A 17,746-nucleotide genomic window follows, 5' to 3' on the forward strand; every position below is an offset into this window, starting at 1 on the left:
GCCCCTAAAATATATGTCTTTAATGCAGAACTTCTTAGAATCTAAAATGATCTGGGGAGGGTTAGGATTGTTTGACACATTTGCTGCCTGCCAGCCACTCCACAGCCACGGCAGACACCTCACAGAACCCTTCCCACCACCTGCTGGGTAGTGGCAGCGTCCCCAGCGCAGTGAGGACTTCATCAAGGTGCCTTGGCCAGCATGTACAGCCTGAGGGAAGGGGTTGTCCCCATCTTATAGATGAGGAAGCTGAAGTGTCACACAGTGAGAAACCTTCCCAGGGTCACTAGTCTGTGGCAGAGTCAGGGTGAGAGCCGACTTTGAAGTATGTGCTCTGCTGTAGCAGACACACTGGGTTCCAGGAAGTTCTCTGATGCTTCTCTGTGCTCTGATCACGGGACATTTTCCCCTGCAGACATGGCTTGGGAGAGCCTGCCTTTAGAGCTTACTAAGCTGTCCCCTCTGCTTGTCCACTGCCGGCTCTGCACTGAGCCCCTGAGCCGCTGCGTGTTTTCCCATTGCCACATCCTGCCACCAGGGGGCGCTCACCAAACCTGGTCTCATTCCCCGTTTTGTGTTTGGAGGACAGGGGGCCAGGAACGTTCTGTCTGCTGTCAGGCTTCCTGCTAAGGTGGGTTTCTTTTGGAAGAAATCCAGAGTTACGGCTGTTTTCATTTGGGTCTCTGAGCTCAGCGGTGGCCTAAACTGTTCTCCCCAGCCATCTGTCTTGCCTGTCACCTTCCCACCATCCTTGCAGCTCCTGGGCCTGACTGTTAGCAGTGTCACTTACAGAATCAGCACTGAGAGGAAGCAGAGTCCAGGGCATGGCGAGCTGCAGTGTTGTTAGATTTTGTTGTGAGCGTGGGTGAATGCAGGGTTCTTTTCCTGATTCCTCACTCCATGATGCAAAGAACTAACATCACAGTCAGCTGCTCTTGCTGCCTCCAGGCTCCTTGTTCTCATGGGAGCCATCACCCTCCAAGACTCAGGAGCGCCATGGTCCAGGCCCTTTACTCACTTATCATCCCTTCATAGGTTACATCAGAAGATGTGAATTCAAGTATCAAGACCTTCTTCTGTCCCAATGACACCTACAATGATATGGCCACACTCTTCTTCAATCCCCAAGAGTCTGCCATCCTCCAGCTCTTCCACCAGGATGGTGAGTGTACCAGTGCTGAGGGCCAGGCTCGCCCTTCACTCCACGCAGGAGCAGGCCTTTCCCTGCACTCTGCCAGCCTGGCCAGCCTCTGGTGCCAGGAAGAGAGCCAGCTAAGGCGCGCGAGCACCTGTAGGGCCGAGCTGATCTGTGGAGAGTCGGTAGGCCTTTGGTGAGACTTAGGTCACTTCTTGCCTTGCAGGGACTTTCAGCCCCATCACCTTGGCCTTGTTTTTCATCCTCTATTTCCTGCTTGCTTGTTGGACTTACGGCATTTCTGTTCCAAGTGGGCTTTTTGTACCTTCACTACTGTGTGGAGCTGCTTTTGGACGATTAGTTGCCAGTGTCCTAAAAAGGTATGGGTGTGTGTGTCTGTGTCTGTGTGTGAGAGAGAGTGCGAGCGCACCTGGGTTTACCCATGTGTGTATGTGTACATGTACTCCGTTCACCCCTTGCACACCCTACCACCCAGCCCAGGTGTTTCTAAGCCCCTTCTTGGTTTGTTCCTTCACCAGCTACATTGGACTGGGCCACATCTATTCAGGGACCTTTGCGCTGATTGGTGCCGCTGCTTTCTTGGGTGGGGTCGTCCGCATGACCATCAGCCTCACAGTCATCCTAATTGAGTCCACCAACGAGATCACGTACGGGCTCCCCATCATGATCACCCTGATGGTGAGCACCTCCCCTGGGCTCTCGGGCCTGGGGCCCACTTCACCCCAGAGCCTCTCGCTTGTCAGGTCTCTGCTCTGTGTTTCAGGTGGCCAAATGGACAGGGGACTTTTTTAATAAGGGCATTTATGACATTCACGTGGGCCTTCGAGGTGTGCCACTCCTGGAATGGGAGACAGAGGTGGAAATGGATAAGTAAGTGCCCTATTTCTGTCTTGCCCTGGTGTCAGAACTTCTAGCTTTAGGGCAGGAAGAATGCTAGCTTTAGCATAGGAAGCAGTGGCTCAGGCTTCTCGGGTTGGAGGAAGCAGGGACATTGTTCCCTGTGTGTTTGGGGATGCTGAGCACAAGCCCTCGGGGGCTAGAGTTTGGACCAGGCAAGGCCTCCCAGGGTTGTCAGGCTCACGTGGCAGCCTGGTTTGATATGAAGGAGGATCTCTGGATCATGTGTGTGGCGTGATTGCTTTTACTAAGTGCACACTGATCCCAGGAGTGAGACCTGCCCCTCCACACGCACCCTTCAGAATGTCACCTGTCACCAGTGATTGGCATAATGCCTGGCCACCTGCCTCATATGTGGGGTCTCCATTAGGTGTTAGCAAGGCCTTTAGGGTATAGGCTCTGTAGAAGGACACCTTGCAGATCCTTTGAGCTGTGTGTGTCTTGATGTAGTACACTCGGCCCTACTGTTGTGGCAGGAAGGCCGCTGCAGATCCTGTGGGGCTGGGTTTGGTTGATGGGCTATGGCTTGTGAGCCCCTGGTGTCCAGAGGAACCCGTAGGTTGGTTTAGTTTAGTCTAATTATCCATTCAGTGGTGAGACAATGCCCAGGAGTATGGCAGAGGGGATGCCACCCCGGCAAGCTCACAGGGCCTGTGGTGAGAGGACATTGGTAGCAAGCTGTGGGCCATGGGTTGAGCAAAGGTCCACCGGTGTGGCAGCAGGAGTGTGACCCCAGCATCAGAAGTGCGTGTGAGTGGGACAGAAGCACAGAGGAGTCACTGGTCCGGCAGCCCCCGCAGCCTGGGCCATGACAAGCGCCAGCACAGCCTGTCACACTTGGCCCTGGTGGTCTCCCTCTGCCCCCAGGCTGAGAGCTAGTGACATCATGGAGCCCAACCTGACCTACGTGTACCCGCACACGCGCATCCAGTCCCTGGTCAGCATCCTACGCACAACCGTGCACCACGCCTTCCCGGTGGTCACTGAGAATCGGGGCAATGAGAAGGAGTTCATGAAGGGCAACCAGCTCATCAGCAACAACATCAAATTCAAGGTAGAGTGAGCACTCGGGAGTGGCGCTGGTGAGAGACCCGTGGGTCTTGGTGGCCGTGCTGTCCTCCACTGCCACACCCTACCCAGGATGGCTTAGGAAAATCTGCATTGTCTCTACTGTGACACAGAGTGCCTGTGGGACAGGTGAGGACTGTGGGACAGGTGCGTTTTCACCTTGCCACAGGCACTGTGGAGACAGGTGGCCTAGGTCAGCAGCTCTGCTGTTCACTATCTACTGAGGAGGGAAGGGAGGTTCCCGGGCTGTGGCAAGCCCAGCGGCCTTGGGCCTGGTGAAGAGAGCCAGAACTCAGTTGGGCGCCTAGGGGCTGGCAGGAGGGCCAGGAAGCCGGCACTGTGGGTGCTCTGGATGCCCTGGTGCTGCAGCAGGAGTGGATGCTGGCTGGTCTCTGTCTTCCAGTTATTCCCAACTTCAAAGCCAGGGAGAGGCTGAGCCCCGTGTCCCGCTTAGCCTGTGCCCACGTGACTCTGGCTTTGCTGGCTGTGGGAGGAGTGGCCGTGTCCACAGGTGCTCTTCCCAAAGTAAAGAAGCTAACGACCAGTCGGGCTGGGGTGCGGCTCGGCAGTAGGGTGCTTGCTCAGCGTGCACAAGGCCTGGGGTTCAATCCTCAACCCCATAGAAGGGGGAATATGGCTCCTGCATGGACTGCAGAACCTACAGCCAAGTCCCTGGGCTCTCACTGGCTCCTGTGACCTTGAGCCCCTGAGCCAGAGCTGTGCAGCCCTGCACCAGGAGCTGCTTGTGGCCTCACCACTCCTGGGTCCTGAGCCCAACGGGTATGACCATGGGGTGCCCTGTAGCAGCCTGTCCCTGCCTCTGCCCTCACCCCAGAAGTCCAGCATCCTAACCCGTGCCGGTGAGCAGCGCAAGCGGAGCCAGTCCATGAAGTCCTACCCGTCGAGCGAGCTGCGCAACATGTGTGATGAGCACGCAGCCCCTGAGGAGCCAGCCGAGAAGGAGGACCTCCTGCAGCAGATGCTGGAGCGCAGGTACAGCCCGTGGTGCTGCGGCTGGTGGGCGCCCTGGCTCGGCTGTGCTAGGCAGCGTCTGGTTTCTGTGTAACAGATACACCCCCTACCCCAACCTGTACCCTGACCAGTCCCCGAGCGAAGACTGGACCATGGAGGAACGCTTCCGGCCACTCACCTTCCATGGGCTGGTCCTGCGCTCACAGCTCGTGACCCTGCTTGTGCGCGGCGTCTGCTACTCTGAGAGCCAGTCGGTAAGGCTTGGGGGGACTGGGGCTGGGGTGCACACCGACCACATGCTGCAGTGGGGGGCCAGATGGGGCATTTCTCTAGGGCTCCGTGCCCATCAGAGCCTCCTGTTCCCTCTGTCAGCCTAGGGTCTGCTGTTGTGACCTTGTCCTAACCCAGTTGGATATGTGGAGCCTGCTTCCAAAGTCGCTGCTGGTATGGGGCTTAGGACCTAGGCGCAGCCTCCACTGCTCCAGCCCGATAGCACAGTCCCCATTAAGCCTCGGGGGACTCTCAGGGTCACACAGCAGGAGAGGACGTTCCTCAAGCCTGAGTGTGCCTTCAGGTGATGTGAGGCTGGCGAGCCGGGCCCTCTGCTCATGTCCTCCGCTTTGCCTGCTGGCTTTTAATGGAGCTTCTGTATTTTCATTTCTGATGCAAGTGAGCTTCTAATTGTGGTGCAGGAACACCACCTGGCCCTTCCTGACAGCTCCGCTGCAGCTCTCTCTTACATTTGGGCTTTGGGGTGTTGTTCACAGTGGCCCCTGGGCCACTTGAGTCCATCCCCTCACACACTGTCCTTGATGGGAGACTGAGCCAGCTGCCTGGAGACCTGCTTCCCTACACGCCTTTTTGGGTGGGGTTGCGGTCTTGGGGGCACCAAGGCTCTGGTGGGGGATAAAGGACAGTATCACTAGCGAGGGGCCAGGGGGGCGGCACAAGTGACACAGGATGGCTCCTGTGGGGCTTGGCCCATGCCTGTATGGTCAAGGGATTTGGGGCTGCCCAGCAGGCTGTGGATCGCGTGGGGACAGCTTTGTGTGTGTGTGGGGGGAGGGCAGTGGCCAGCTGGAAATGTTGGAGCCCAGAGTGAACAAGTGACAGCTTGTGCGTTTCTGACACCTGATTGCTGCATCAGATCACCATAAACTCTCGCTTTCAGCGCTCAAAGTCAGAAGTACAAAATGCAGGTGGTGCAGAGCCCCGCCCTCTATGCGGGCTGAGAGGACCCAGCCTGCCTCAGCCTACTTCCTGTGGCAGCTGCGGGGCTTGGCATGCCTTGGCCATAGCCACATGGCTCCAGTTTTGCTTCAGTTATCACTCTCATTCTCCGTTTTGTAACAACATCTGTCATTGGATGTCAGCCTAGGGTCTACCGCTGTGACCCTGTTTTAACCCAGTCGCATGTGTGGAGACTGCTTCCAAGGGCCCTGCTGGTATGGGGCTTAGAACCTGGGCGCAGCATCTAGCTGCTCCCACGCAATAGCACAGACCCCATTAAACCTCGGCAGACCCTTGAGGTTGCACAGCAGAAGGAAGGGAAGCTCCTCAAGCTTCAGGATGACCCAATTAGAAGTCAGCCAGAGCTGACTGCTTCCAAAGCAGCTGCTGGGGGCTCTGTCCTGTACACGCCCGGCTCAGAGGGACAGGATTAGAGTGGCCCTGGTGCCAGGATGTTGTCTGGGTTGGAATTGCAGAGTGCCAGCCAGCCACGCCTCTCCTACGCCGAGATGGCCGAGGATTACCCGCGGTACCCTGACATCCACGACCTGGACCTCACTCTGCTCAACCCAAGGATGATTGTGGTGAGGGAGTGGCTGGTCCCATGCATGTGCCTCTTGGTCCTGTCATTTCCATATGGTCTGTGGGTGACTCTTGCTGTCCCTGTACAGGATGTCACCCCCTACATGAACCCTTCGCCCTTCACTGTGTCCCCCAACACCCACGTCTCCCAAGTCTTCAACCTGTTCAGGACAATGGGCCTGCGCCACCTGCCCGTGGTGAATGCTGTTGGGGAGGTGAGTCCTTGGGACCCTGGCTGGGGTACAGCAGGGGTCTCATTGCTGAGTCCCACAGGGAGGCTCTCAGCCCACAGCCCACAGGGCAACTGTCCGGTTGTCCACCTGGCCTCCGATGTTGTCCTTCTGGGCACATGGCCAGCAGATGGCGCTGTGCGCCCTTCTCACCACCCGGACTAGCTCAGTGCGCAGACCTAGCATCGCGTGGGTCCCTTCCCGGTGACCATAGTCTGGTTCCTCATTTCCCTCCTGGTCGTGAGGATTCAGAACAGCTGGTGAGAACGCTTCAGACCAGCCACTCATGCATTTTAAAAGATTGGACGCCCAGTGATGATTGCAGCAGGCTTCCTGTTTCTTCTTTTTAGAACTTCCTTTTCCCCTTATTATATAATTACTGGTTTTTTAATTGAGAAAAATAAGAAATCACATATGGTCAAACAGAACCAAGCCCTCATCCTTGCCCTGCAGAGGACACCGCATCAGCTTTTCATCATCCTTTCACTCCTTTTCCCAGAGACTCTTGTGTCTAATTTGGATGAAATGGCTCTTGGTTCAGGCTGACTGCACTCCGGGAAAGGGCTGTTGCCAGCAGAAAACCTCCACCATCGTGTCAGCTTGCCCTCTTTTTGTTTTTGTGATGCTGGGGAGTGAAAGTTCTCATTGCTGCTGGGCCAAGCTGTACCCACAGCCCTTGGCTCTTTCTCCAGTGTCCTTTTTGGGGGCTTTTGGTCTGTATCCCCAGACAGCCCTCCAGGAACTGATACCCCTGTAAAGGAAAGTGGCACCCAGGTGACCTGGCCCGTGTATAGCGTGCTGTGACACAAGTTCAGATGGAACTGTGTTCCTTCTTGTGGTTACATGGCCAGCTGCTCTGTTTTGTTTGTGGCCAGCTCAGCCTACCCTGGGGGTTGGGCTGAGGCGGTATGTGATGCCGGGATTTTACCGAAGTCCCTGCACATTTGCCTAAGCTTGCCTAAGATCTAATTAAGGTCATTGCTTTATTTAGTTAGTTAGTTAGTGGCCAGCTCAGGCTGCCCTGGGGGTGGGGCTGGCATGGCATGCGGTGCCAGGGATCGAACCTTGGTCCCTGCGGTTGCCTAAGCAAACACTTTAGACCACTGAGCTATCTCACTGGCCCCATGGCCAGCTCTTATGATCAATTCTGACCTTTTGCACTGTGTATGGCCTTGGGTACCCCCATCAATGGCAGGAACTGGTAAAAGGCATGTAGAGGGGCTCCCGGAGGAAGCTCTCCAAGGCGGGGACAGGGTCTCAGACTCTGAAGCCTTGGAGTTCCTGCCTCTTGCCAACACCTGTGAGGCCAGTGGGCTGTGGGGAGCATGTGAGCTGGCCCCTCTGAATCCGTGGGGCGCTGTATGTGTCCCTGGGCCCCAGCTTCTGCTCCCTGCTTACCCAGCCTCGGTCCTAGCCAGGGAAGTAGGGAGCCATGAGACAAGTCTTCCCGGTCCTCATGCGTCCTGTTCTGACTCTATCTCCCTCTGTGTCCTGTGACTGACTGACGCCCTTTGTCACCAGCGGTTTGGTGGATGGTTGACATGACTCTTCTTGTCCCAGATTGTGGGGATCATCACGCGACACAACCTGACACATGAGTTCCTGCAGGCGAGGCTGCGGCAGCATTTTCAGACTCTCTGACGCCCGCCCGCTGCTCCTTGCTCATACCGTGGCCACCACGGGCTGCGCTGTCCCAGGACACAAATGTTCTTGAAAGCCTGGAATCATGGAGCACTTGCTGGGCAGAGACGCCGGGAATGGTGTTAAGTCGTCAGAGTCGGGACTTCCCTGACCACCTCAGCAAGTACCCTCTTCCCTGCTCCCCACTTCCCATGCCTGGCGTTGGCATAGCCCTGCCCAGGCCCCAAAGGACCAGGACAGAGGCAGCAGCCAGCCAGCCCCACCTTCCCTGCTCTCCTGGGGAGCCCTGCTGGTGCCTTCACCCTCTGGGAGGGCTTGGGCCAAGGTCCGTTGCAGAATCACATTCACCACTAGGTGGAGGAGTGGGGTGCTGACAAGGCTTCCCTCGGGACTGCCTCCCCTGGACACTTGTCCTCTCCCGTGGATCGGAGGGGTGCCCTGGCTTCCTGAGGCGTGAGTCTCCTCAGAGCCCCGGCCTGCAGGACGTAGCATTAAAGTCCCGCAGATGTTCTGTGATGAAGAGTGCAGTCGTGGGGTCAGACTGCTGTCCCGCTTGTTTTTGACGTCTCTCCCCGCCTGCCCCAGCCCCTGCTCACTGAGTGACTGCTCTTGCTCAGTCTGTGCGTGTCTTCCTGGTGAGACGGCACAACTCAGTCTTGGCCTCACCTCCAGAGTTAACCAAAAGCAGGGCGCCCTGAGACAGAACCCTGAGGGACAGCATGAGACCATCTCGCAGGTGGGGGCGTTAGTCATGGGCCAGGTCGCTGCAGGACATGCTGGGGAGAAGCAGTGGCTTTGAGAGGGGAAGCGTCTCCCCTCACAGCCCTCTCTCCCCTGCTGGCCAGCGCTCTGTCCTCCTGAGCGGCCAGAGGTGGGAGCTCGGGCTGGGCCTGTAGTGCTGTTGGCGCTGGGAGGCAGGGAACCTGGGGCCTTCGGCACTGCGCACAGGAGATCCGCACGCACCCCAGCCCAGCCCAGCCCTGGGTGTGCCTCCCAGGCCACAGTTTCCTTCGGAGCATGCGCCTGGGAGAACCCAGGGTAGCATGTTCGCATTCATCTTCCCACAGCCTCGGGCGTCTGTCGGCATCGGTCCAGCAGCCCTCCTCAACAGCTCTTGGGACTCAGGTGGCATCATTGGTAGTTAGTGTTTTTTAACCCATGAGGCCTCTGGGTCGGGCCTGGCTTCTCACAGTGTGAGCTTGGGTTGCTTGGACCGGGCCAGCTGGTGTCAGGTATACAGTGTGCTCTGGAGGACTGTCCACACCCACGAAGGGCTGCTTCCCCGTCCCTGTGGTCCTGTCCCCTACCCTGCTTGTGTTTTTGACCAAAATGATTGATTTCTACAGCTTCTGATTTTTGCAGCTTCTCTGGATGCTGGCTGCTGCCGGGTCTTAGGGCAGCATTTGGAGCTCAACCACGTTGTTCTCTCATAGAGCAGGAAGGCTAGCAGTTGCCAGGCGTGGTGGCACATGCCTGTAACCCCAGCTGTTCTGGAGGCTGAGGCAGGAGGATGGAGGGCTCGAGGTCAGCCTGGGCAACTTGGCAAGACTTACGTTAGAAACAAAAAGGGGGCCAGGGAGGTAGCTCAGTAGAACAAGCACTTGCCTGGCAAGCACAAGGGCCTGAGTTCAATCCCTAGTACTGCAAAAAAAAAAAAAAAAAAAAAAACCAGTGCTGCTCGTGTAGCAGTTAGCTGCCTGGCATATGTGAGACCTTGGGTTCCAGCTCCAGTACCACAAAACTAAACAGGAAACCAATTGCATAAGCCAGGCAAGTATGTGACTGTATCACAGGAACTTCCCCCTCTCTCACATTGGCAGAGCCCGGGCCCCAGCTTGGCCGGGGCAGTCACCTGCTGCCTGCCTCAGCTGCCCAGGTGAACACTGTAGGAATGTATCCCACGTGCATATCCTTTGCGTTTGAGTCATCACCAGTTTAGCGCAGAAATAGACAGTAGAATGCAGATTCCTCCCTGCCCTGCAGCCAGTGGAGGCCACCATAGAGGACCCGAGCCAGGCTCCTCCCACCCGCGCCTTTCCAGAAAAACCCAAAGACAAGCCTCCTGCACACGGGACCTGTGGCCATGCCTTGCTCCCCAGCTTCCTGTCCAGTGCTTACTGTCTTTTCCCAGCCCCGCCGCCCCGTCCCCAGTGCCATGGCGCCTGGGAAAACCAGATCGTGGAAGCGAGTGGGTTTCCTGTGTTTGTCCCCTGCCTGCTGCTTCCAGGAACCCGGAAGTGGGGCTGGGCGCTGGGTGCCAGGCCTGGCCGTGGAGACGCTTCAGGGGATGATCTGCTCGTGACCTTGGTAAATTCACAACTCTAGGTTGGCAGGGGCGCGCCCTTGACCCAGCCACACAGGGCTGTCCTGTGCAGGCCTCGGTCATGTCCGCAGCGCCGCTTCCCCCTTTCTGTTTGCACTGTTCGTGTATATGGTACCGTTAGCTAATTCTACTGTGTATATAAATTGTATTTTTTTTAATTTGTAAAATTCTATTTTTATTTGAACTTTTGGAACTTGGACATTCTCATGGTGACACGTCAGAATAAAATGTCTGCATCTGTCTCCTTTAACCTTTGTCTCCACGGTGCTTTCTTGGAAGGAAAGGCACTTGGTTTGTATCCCACTCCTTTCCAGTAGACAAGGGCTGCAGCGCTAGTGTGTGGGTCCCCGCTGGCTGCCACCTCCATGGGGTCTGCCCGCTGTACTAGGGTGCTGCCTTTAGCAGGCATGTATCTGGTTCTGTGCATCTGTGGACGTTGTTTTTGTTTTAGTTTCTTGAGACAGGGTCTCGCTATGCAGTTCAGGCTGGCCGTGAGCTCCGGGAGGCTCTCCTGCCTCAGCCCCCGAGTGTACTGCCACCACAGCTGGCTGGTTCTGTGGACCTTACCTACAGTTTCCAGCTCGCCACAGGGTTTTTTCTGCCCTCAGATGAGCTCTGGCCCAGCGGAGCCACTGAGCTTTCCTCCTGTCGCGGTCCTTTCCTCCTGCCAGTGCCAGCCTCCGTTTGGTTTACTGATGGTGTCGTGTTAGGAGTTTGCCCCCAATCTGCTGAGAAAATAGACTTGACGCCAGGTCTTGAGATGTGACAGGTTTTTGGCAGTGCTTCTTGTTCATGTGGTTTTGTTTTGTAAGAAATGTTGCTTTTCCACTCCACCAGGAAAGCCCAGCTGGCTCCCCTGCCCGCTCCGTGTTTGCTCCCATGCAGGGGCCTTTTCTGCCTGCGAGCTGTCATTGCTGTTCCCTGACAACCCTGTGTTATGGTGCCGGCTCAGCAGTGCACCCAGCTGCCGCACTGCCCCTCCTAGCAAACCGGACTCGTGCAGCAAAGCTCAGAGACCCCCTCCCCGTGTCTCACGCTGGTCCCTCCAGTTATTCTGGCCTTTCTGCCCTTCCATATTTGAAGTGTAAATGAAGAACATTAAGGTTGGAAATGAGTCCAATTCTCTTGTCATCTCTAGCACCTAGTATTGGTCCTTTCTGGACCCCTCTGCTCTACGAGGAGCACCTTGCTGCCTAGTTCTCCCCTCCTTCCCCCCCATTTCTGCTCAGCACTAACGTGGTGTGGGCATTGGTTACGGAGCCTTGACTGGAGAGCTGTCGCCTGCTCACAGAGCCTAGGAACACGGACACGTGATCACACACATAGCTATTGTCTCTGACAGCTAGGAGATGCCACCTGGAGATAGACTGGCTCTTGCTGGGGGCATGGTGTCAGGAAAGGCTTCGGAAGGCTTTTCCAGTGAGCCTGGAGGAGTAACATAACATCCTCAAAAGGACCTCAGAATTGGGCATTGTAGGTAGGAAAGAAGGAGCCACGGGAACAGGGCAGGAAGAGGCGGGCACACAGGTGAAGGGGGGCTTGGAGACTCTGGGCGAAGAGTAGGCATGGGAGGTGGTCGGGGGCCCACTCCTGACCTTCAAGGTGGACTCGGTGCCTGGCCTGCTCTGCCCAGGACAGTGCCTCGTCAACAGCAGATACAAGAACACTGCCTCTTCCCCAGTGGCTCATCCCCGCAGGACCGTCCGTTGGTTCAGGCACCTTGGGCTGAACTAGGGAAGGGCTGTGGCTGTTTTCCACACGCGTGTGGTTCCCTGGGATCAATCCCTAGTGCCTCAAAGTTAGCAGCGCAGCAGTTCCCAAAGCCCAGGAACCCGTGGCTTCTCAGCCTAACAGACCTTTCTTCTCTTTGCTCAGCTTTTAAAACCCTCACTCTGCCAACTCTTGTCCACACCGGAAGTTCAGTCAAATGGATCAGAGAAAATCCTCTTAGGGCCCTCATTTTCTAAACACACCCAAGCTGTAACTGTGAAGCGCACTGAGACTGCTGTCTACTGCGTACATGCAACGCTACTAGAGCCAGGAAAATAAGTCCAGATGTTTGTGAGATTTCAGTAAGCAAGGGCTCTAAATGAGCAGATCCAGATAAAAATAAGTGCCCTTCTGGTCTTCGGCGCTGTAGTGTGAGCAGAGCAGGTTGAGGATTTGGAACACCCCCCCCCACACACACACACATACAAAACACAAATAAAATGAGGAAATAATGAGAAAGAGGCTAAGCATTATCTTCTCTTACAACGGGTTAAATGACCAGGACTCTGGGTCCTGGGAAAGGGAGAAAGCACGAGTCTGGCATTGGCTTCTGTCCGAGGTGCTGAAATTTATTTATTTTTCCAGCTGCTGTCAGTAATGGGTGAAGGTCTAGGGTGACGCATGGGATGGGCGAGGTGGGAAAACCACAACGAAACCCCTCTGGCTAGGCATAGCACAAAACGTGAGAAATGCTGACAGGAAGTGGCAGCTCCAATCCGTGCTCATCACAACTCCCATGACGTGAGACCTCAACGCAGGAGAGCCCCCAGGGGAGGAGGGTCTCTTGGTCTGCCCTGGGGCCTGGCCAACCTTGTCCTCTATGGCTGTTATCTTCGATACTATGAAGAGAAAAACATATTTGGCTTGGTGACCTGAGCCGTACTGGGAAAGTCAGCTTCATAGGACAGTACTGGAACTCTTAAATTGAGCCCTGGCCCGCTGCTTCCCTCCACCCACTGCAGTCTAATCACCCTCTGAGTTGCCCACAGATGGTTAGCAATTCCTCTTTAGAGCCAAGAATGGCTGGCCTTGTTGATTTCCCTTAACTCCTTCAACATCTGGTCATCATAGGGAGGGACACAAACTGCTAATCACAGAGCAAAGATGGCTTGACTCATGAGAGTCCGGATTTCCCAGTGCTGGTGGCCACAGCTTGCTTGCTTTTTTTTTTTTTTTTAAAGCACTTTCTTTTCCCAGGCTGCAGCTGAGTTACTAGGACTGTCTTCAACTTAGGGGACACCTGCTAAGTTTGGGCTGGAATCTCAGAAGTAAGTCTCCCCTCTTCTCCCTCTATCATCAAATGCACCATTCTGTAGAATGAACACTTGTCCTGGCAAGCGCAAGGGCGTGAGTTCAATCCCCAATTCCAAAAAGAAAAAAACATTCTAGTAGTATTCTTTGGCAAGATTTCAGTCTCAACAAAACAATCATTTTTTTCCTCCTCATCCCACACCCATTCCCCATCCTCATCCCCTTTCCCACCTCCACCCCATGCCCACCCCCACCCCCATCCCCAACCCCAACCCCATCTGCATCCCCATCTCCTCTTACCCGGAAGCTGTTGCAGCCCAGGCTGCTCTGGGCTCCAATCCTGTCCATCCTGCCTCCGAAGCAGCTGGACCTACGCAGGCTCCGAGGGGCGGTGAGCAGTGCCCTCAGCTTGCTTTTCAGGAGGGCAGATCGATCAGAGGAGTCCCAGGGCCCTCTCCCAAGGGCACCACCTTCCCTCTGTGCTGGGCTGGCCTCCCCCGTCCAGGAAGGCACCTCAGGAAGGGCACTCAGAACAGCCCCTGCTTCTTCATTCTGCTCATTTGCGACTTGCGGCAACACCACCTCGTCTTCTAGAGGCATTTTCTCCTCCAGGTGGTCCAGCAAATTCTTTACAGAAGGAAAACACGGGGAGAGGGAGAAGGAGAGGGTGAGGTCTCGTTGGCTGAGAAAACCAAGAGGAATAGACCCAGTGTCCAAAAGCCCTTGGGTCCAGGGCTGTGCCCCCTTTTCTGGCCCTACCTTGAAATCCACCAGGTCTGCATTAGACATGACGTTGTACATGGGATTGGCTTGAGCGTGGCCTGGAAGTTGGAATTTGAGGAAGAGGAGGAGGCTCACAGCGATGGTGGAGAAGGAGCCCATGCCGATGCTGGTCAAGGAGCGAGCTGGTGCTTGCTGCCTCTGTCCTCTGTGGCTTCCCTCTCAGCCTTAGTCCGTCACTATCTCCCAGCTGCCCAGCGCGTCCTGTTTTTATAGCCCCCCAGCTCGGCTAGCACAGGAGGGCTAGAACCCTCCCCATTGTGTCACTTGCAGCGATAAAGCGGCAGCGTGAGGAGCCAGCAGAAGATGCCCTTTTAAAGTTATCAGTCCAACAGAGCTGCTGCCAACCCCTCCACCTTGGGCAGCCCCAGCAGCCCCCCGGACCCCCTGCTGCAAGAGCCACATTCTTGCTGATTTGCCTCAAGAGGCCCCCTCTTCAAAGGTGTGAGAAGAGCAAAAGAGTCCTTGGTTATCTTAGCGCCACCGTGCCGCAGGATTCTTTCTCCCGGACAACAGGACCAGCTCAGGGAAGCGGAGGGTGACGGCTGGCCGGCACCCAGCTCCCTGCTCTGTTTGTGGCTCAGCTGTCAAGGGCTCCAAATAAGGGTGGCAGAGGAGGAAATGGCAGGCAGCCGGCTGCTCCAGGGTGTGCAGATGCTCCGGCTGCCTTCACGCTTGATTCATCGGTCTCCACTCTGGGGGTGGACCCCTGGCCCTCACCCCTGAATGCTTCTCTCAGCAGCTGGGTGAAGGAGAGTCATGTTCTAGAGGCCTGAGTCAGCAAGGAGGCAAATGGGATGCATGTCCCAAGAAGCTGGCTCCCAGGCAGGAAAGGAAGCACCTTGGAAAGCTGGGGGCAGCATGCTCCTTCTCCTCCACAGCTCCTGTTCCTCCTCGGCCACTTCCATCTCAGAATGCTGCCTGTCTCTGTCCACTGCCGTGCAGCTGGCAGCAGCCCCACCCTTCCCAGGAGGGTGTGCTCAGCAAGGATGCAGAGGTGAGGAGGGACGCCTTCCATGTGCTTTTCTCAGGCCAGGAAATGACGAACATGGTGGCCTCAATTTCCCCATCCCTGTAACGAAAGAGTATCAAGTGACGTCCATTTACTGAGCTCGGACTGCAGTGTCCCCCTGCATTGGACACAGTGTACACAGAGTGGGGACACTGAGCTCAGGGCTTCGGCCCTAACATGGTCATCCCTGGCAGGCCTGATGCATTCAGATCAGGGCCTTGGCTGTAAGTTGAGGCAAATGTGGAACCCCCTGATGCCCTCAAAGGAAGGCAGACCTTGCCACCACGTGTCCCTGGGGGCTGTGCCACCCAGCTGCAGGACAGTGATGATGCTTTTCCTTGATGGATCACTGGAAATGGCCACGCACTGACTGAGAGCTGTGTGTGGGTGACCGCACCCCTCCCCAGGAGGTGGTACTGTGGTTCCTGTGTACAAAGGGACAGAACTGAGACCCAAGGCCCCTGAGCTTATAAGTAGCAGAACCAGGAATGGAACATTAGGTCTGACACAAGCAGCCACATCCTTGACCCACATCACATATAATGCTGTGCGTCTGTACCGTGTAGGGACACTCTCAATGTCACCCCATCCCCTCCTCTTGGCCCCCAAACAGCTCCCCACCTGTCTTTAAGTTTGGGGTAGTTTTTCTGCCTCAGCCTCCTAAGTGCTGGGATCACAGTCGTGCACCACCACACCTGGCTAGCCCTCCTCTTTGTCACTGTCTTCTGGAGCAGTGATGTAGGGTCACAAGTCCCTTCCCCCTCTGCTGTGCCTCACTCCGCTTCTGGGGAGCTCAGGACTTGTGCATTGTGTGAACAGCTCCATCCTGGCTGGATGGAAGCCCAGATGTGTCAGCCCCTTGGCTGACCAATGGTGATGACTTTATGGAGCCACAAGGCAGGAAATCCAGGCAGGAAGTGGCCAGAGGTTGGTCACAAGAGATGCTTGGGGAGGTTAGTATTCTAAGATGGGGGGAAAAGCGTTTAGACGACTGATTTAGGCCTAACTCAATTTGAAATCTGAAATTGGTGCAATTCTCAGTAAGAGCTCTGGGGCCAAAAATCCGTCAGCTCTTGGTGCCCCTGGAATGTGCCCACAGCTTAATTGCTTGGCTGGAGGGTTATTATTAGCAAAGAAGGCTCAGCGCGCAGCGCAGCCGCACAGGGGGACTTGCGCTGCACGCTGCATGCGTCACGTGGCCATCTCCGGAGCTGCCCTTTGAGATGCGCTTTGATGTGGGCAAAGACTTCCGGAAAGGCAGTGGGCGCTGCCTCGGAGGGGGCGACACTGCTCCTCTGTCCTCAGCCACATCTGAAGTCTGCAGGTGGCCCGAGGAGAGCGGAAGTCCTGGCCGGGGTCAGTTTTCTTCTAGAGTGAAGCAGGAGTGGAGCTTGTGTGACATTTCCTGAGCCGCTTCTCTCGGCTAGGGTTTTTACTGGGAAGGAAGCAGAAAGAAAGAGATATTCTGTGACACTCTCCCCAGTGGTTTATATGAAAATCCCACCCAGGGATTTATTGTGCACCCCCAGGCCCTACCAAGACGTGGACGATCCTCAAGGGCATTTGTCGCGTGGAACCCCGTAGAGCTTTGATTTGCCCCTGGGATGGAAATCGCTGCATTGAGTGTGCTGCTCGGAGTCCAAGGAGTGATCAGGAGACAAGCCAAGGATCAGGGAGCTGAGGACCCCACCCTGTCTCTCCTGCTACCTGGAAAATAAGAGCCTGTCCCCACGCCCTTCCTCTGAGACATCATCCTTGTCACAAGTAGGGAAGAACCTTGCAAATGGGCTTGGGATCCGGAATGTGGGTCTCTATGGAGTTCTAGGATTCTAGGTGTGTGTCACCACACCCAGCCCCAGAGTTGGTTTCTGACTCTCTTGGGGCTGCTTTGGTGTCCAGCAGTGGCGCACCAATGCAGAACCAGCCCCACACCCACTGGGGCTGGGGGAGGCTGAGGCAGGAGGGTTGCCAAAAATTCAAGGCCAGCTTGGGCTGCACAGTGAGTTCAAGGCCTACCTGAGCTATATGGTGAGACACTGTCTCAAAAATAAAGAAAAATAAATAAATAAATAAACCACTGGGCTTCTGGTATGATTCTGTCAGACCCAAGTGGGCTCAGGCAGAAACCCCTGGAAGGCACCATGGCACAGAGAGGAACATCTGCTGACCACTTTGAATATGATCTTCTGTTCCCTGGGTACAATGTGGATGTCACTGGGGGCTAGAAGCTGGAAGGCCCTGAGAAACAAAGCCCAAGGCCAAGTTCACTTGCTAAAGCACTGTGGAGCCAGCCTGGTGGCACGCACCCTAAATTCCAGCACTCAGGACGCTGAGCCAGGATGGTCATCTCAAGTTTGAGGCCAGCCTGGCTATGGAGGTATTCCCACGCAGGGTGCTCACCCGCTGCAGTGAGGATGTGGGCTGGGGCTGTGGTAACCCCAAGGCTGGCCCAGGGACTGGTCTGCCTTCAAGCTGCCACCTCTGTGACTGGCACAGGCCCCAGGGAGCTGCTCCTGGCTGACCTAAATTCCCAGTGCTTCCTGCCTGTGGCGGGGGAGCCCACAGTGCTTGAGGTGCCAGAGCCTGGGCTGAGGGACAGCAGGGGGCCCCACAGGAGCAAAGGCAGGGCTACGGGCCGCATAGCGTCAGAGCCCAGAAAGCAGGAGCCGGCGGTGAGGCAGACGGGAGTTCAGTTTTAGAAATGCTCTGTGCCTTGCGTGGTGCTGCATGTCTGTGATCTCCCCCAAGAGTGAGGCCATGCAGTGAGTTCAAGGCCAGCCTGAACTACATGCTAAGACCCTGTCTCAAAACCCAAAAGAACAAACCGGAAAAAG

The 17,746-nt window shown here is 55.9% G+C and overlaps 2 protein-coding genes across 4 annotated transcripts in view; one reads left to right on the forward strand and one right to left on the reverse strand.

Annotated features, from left to right (window-relative positions):
• The window catches only part of Clcn6 (chloride voltage-gated channel 6), a 35,392-nt gene extending 26,091 nt beyond the window's left edge, over window positions 1–9,301 (forward strand). For 2 of the 3 annotated variants that reach the window (XM_023699496.1, XM_004639659.2), the window contains exons 14-23: window positions 1,036–1,162; window positions 1,362–1,515; window positions 1,675–1,834; window positions 1,920–2,026; window positions 2,921–3,107; window positions 3,957–4,114; window positions 4,191–4,347; window positions 5,800–5,907; window positions 5,995–6,120; window positions 7,696–9,301. In XM_023699496.1, coding sequence (XP_023555264.1) covers window positions 1,036–1,162; window positions 1,362–1,515; window positions 1,675–1,834; window positions 1,920–2,026; window positions 2,921–3,107; window positions 3,957–4,114; window positions 4,191–4,347; window positions 5,800–5,907; window positions 5,995–6,120; window positions 7,696–7,776 — 1,365 coding nt within the window. In that variant the 3' untranslated portion in view covers window positions 7,777–9,301. Of the gene's footprint in view, window positions 1–1,035; window positions 1,163–1,361; window positions 1,516–1,674; window positions 1,835–1,919; window positions 2,027–2,920; window positions 3,108–3,956; window positions 4,115–4,190; window positions 4,348–5,799; window positions 5,908–5,994; window positions 6,121–7,695 lie in introns of those variants that run through there. The other variant, XM_023699497.1, reaches the window with a different exon arrangement.
• Window positions 9,302–12,390: 3,089 nt separating this feature from the next.
• On the reverse strand, window positions 12,391–14,100 carry Nppa (natriuretic peptide A). The gene is made up of 3 exons (XM_004639742.2): window positions 13,880–14,100; window positions 13,421–13,747; window positions 12,391–12,708 (listed from the first exon to the last, which is right to left on the reverse strand). The coding sequence occupies exons 1-3, from the start codon at window positions 14,000–14,002 to the stop codon at window positions 12,697–12,699; spliced, it is 462 nt and encodes a 153-aa protein (XP_004639799.1). The 5' UTR covers window positions 14,003–14,100; the 3' UTR covers window positions 12,391–12,696.
• Between the last annotated feature and the right edge of the window lie 3,646 nt (window positions 14,101–17,746).

The sequence above is a fragment of the Octodon degus genome, unplaced genomic scaffold (genome assembly GCF_000260255.1).
Source record: "Octodon degus isolate 3935 unplaced genomic scaffold, OctDeg1.0 scaffold00113, whole genome shotgun sequence".
Lineage (NCBI taxonomy): Eukaryota > Metazoa > Chordata > Mammalia > Rodentia > Octodontidae > Octodon > Octodon degus.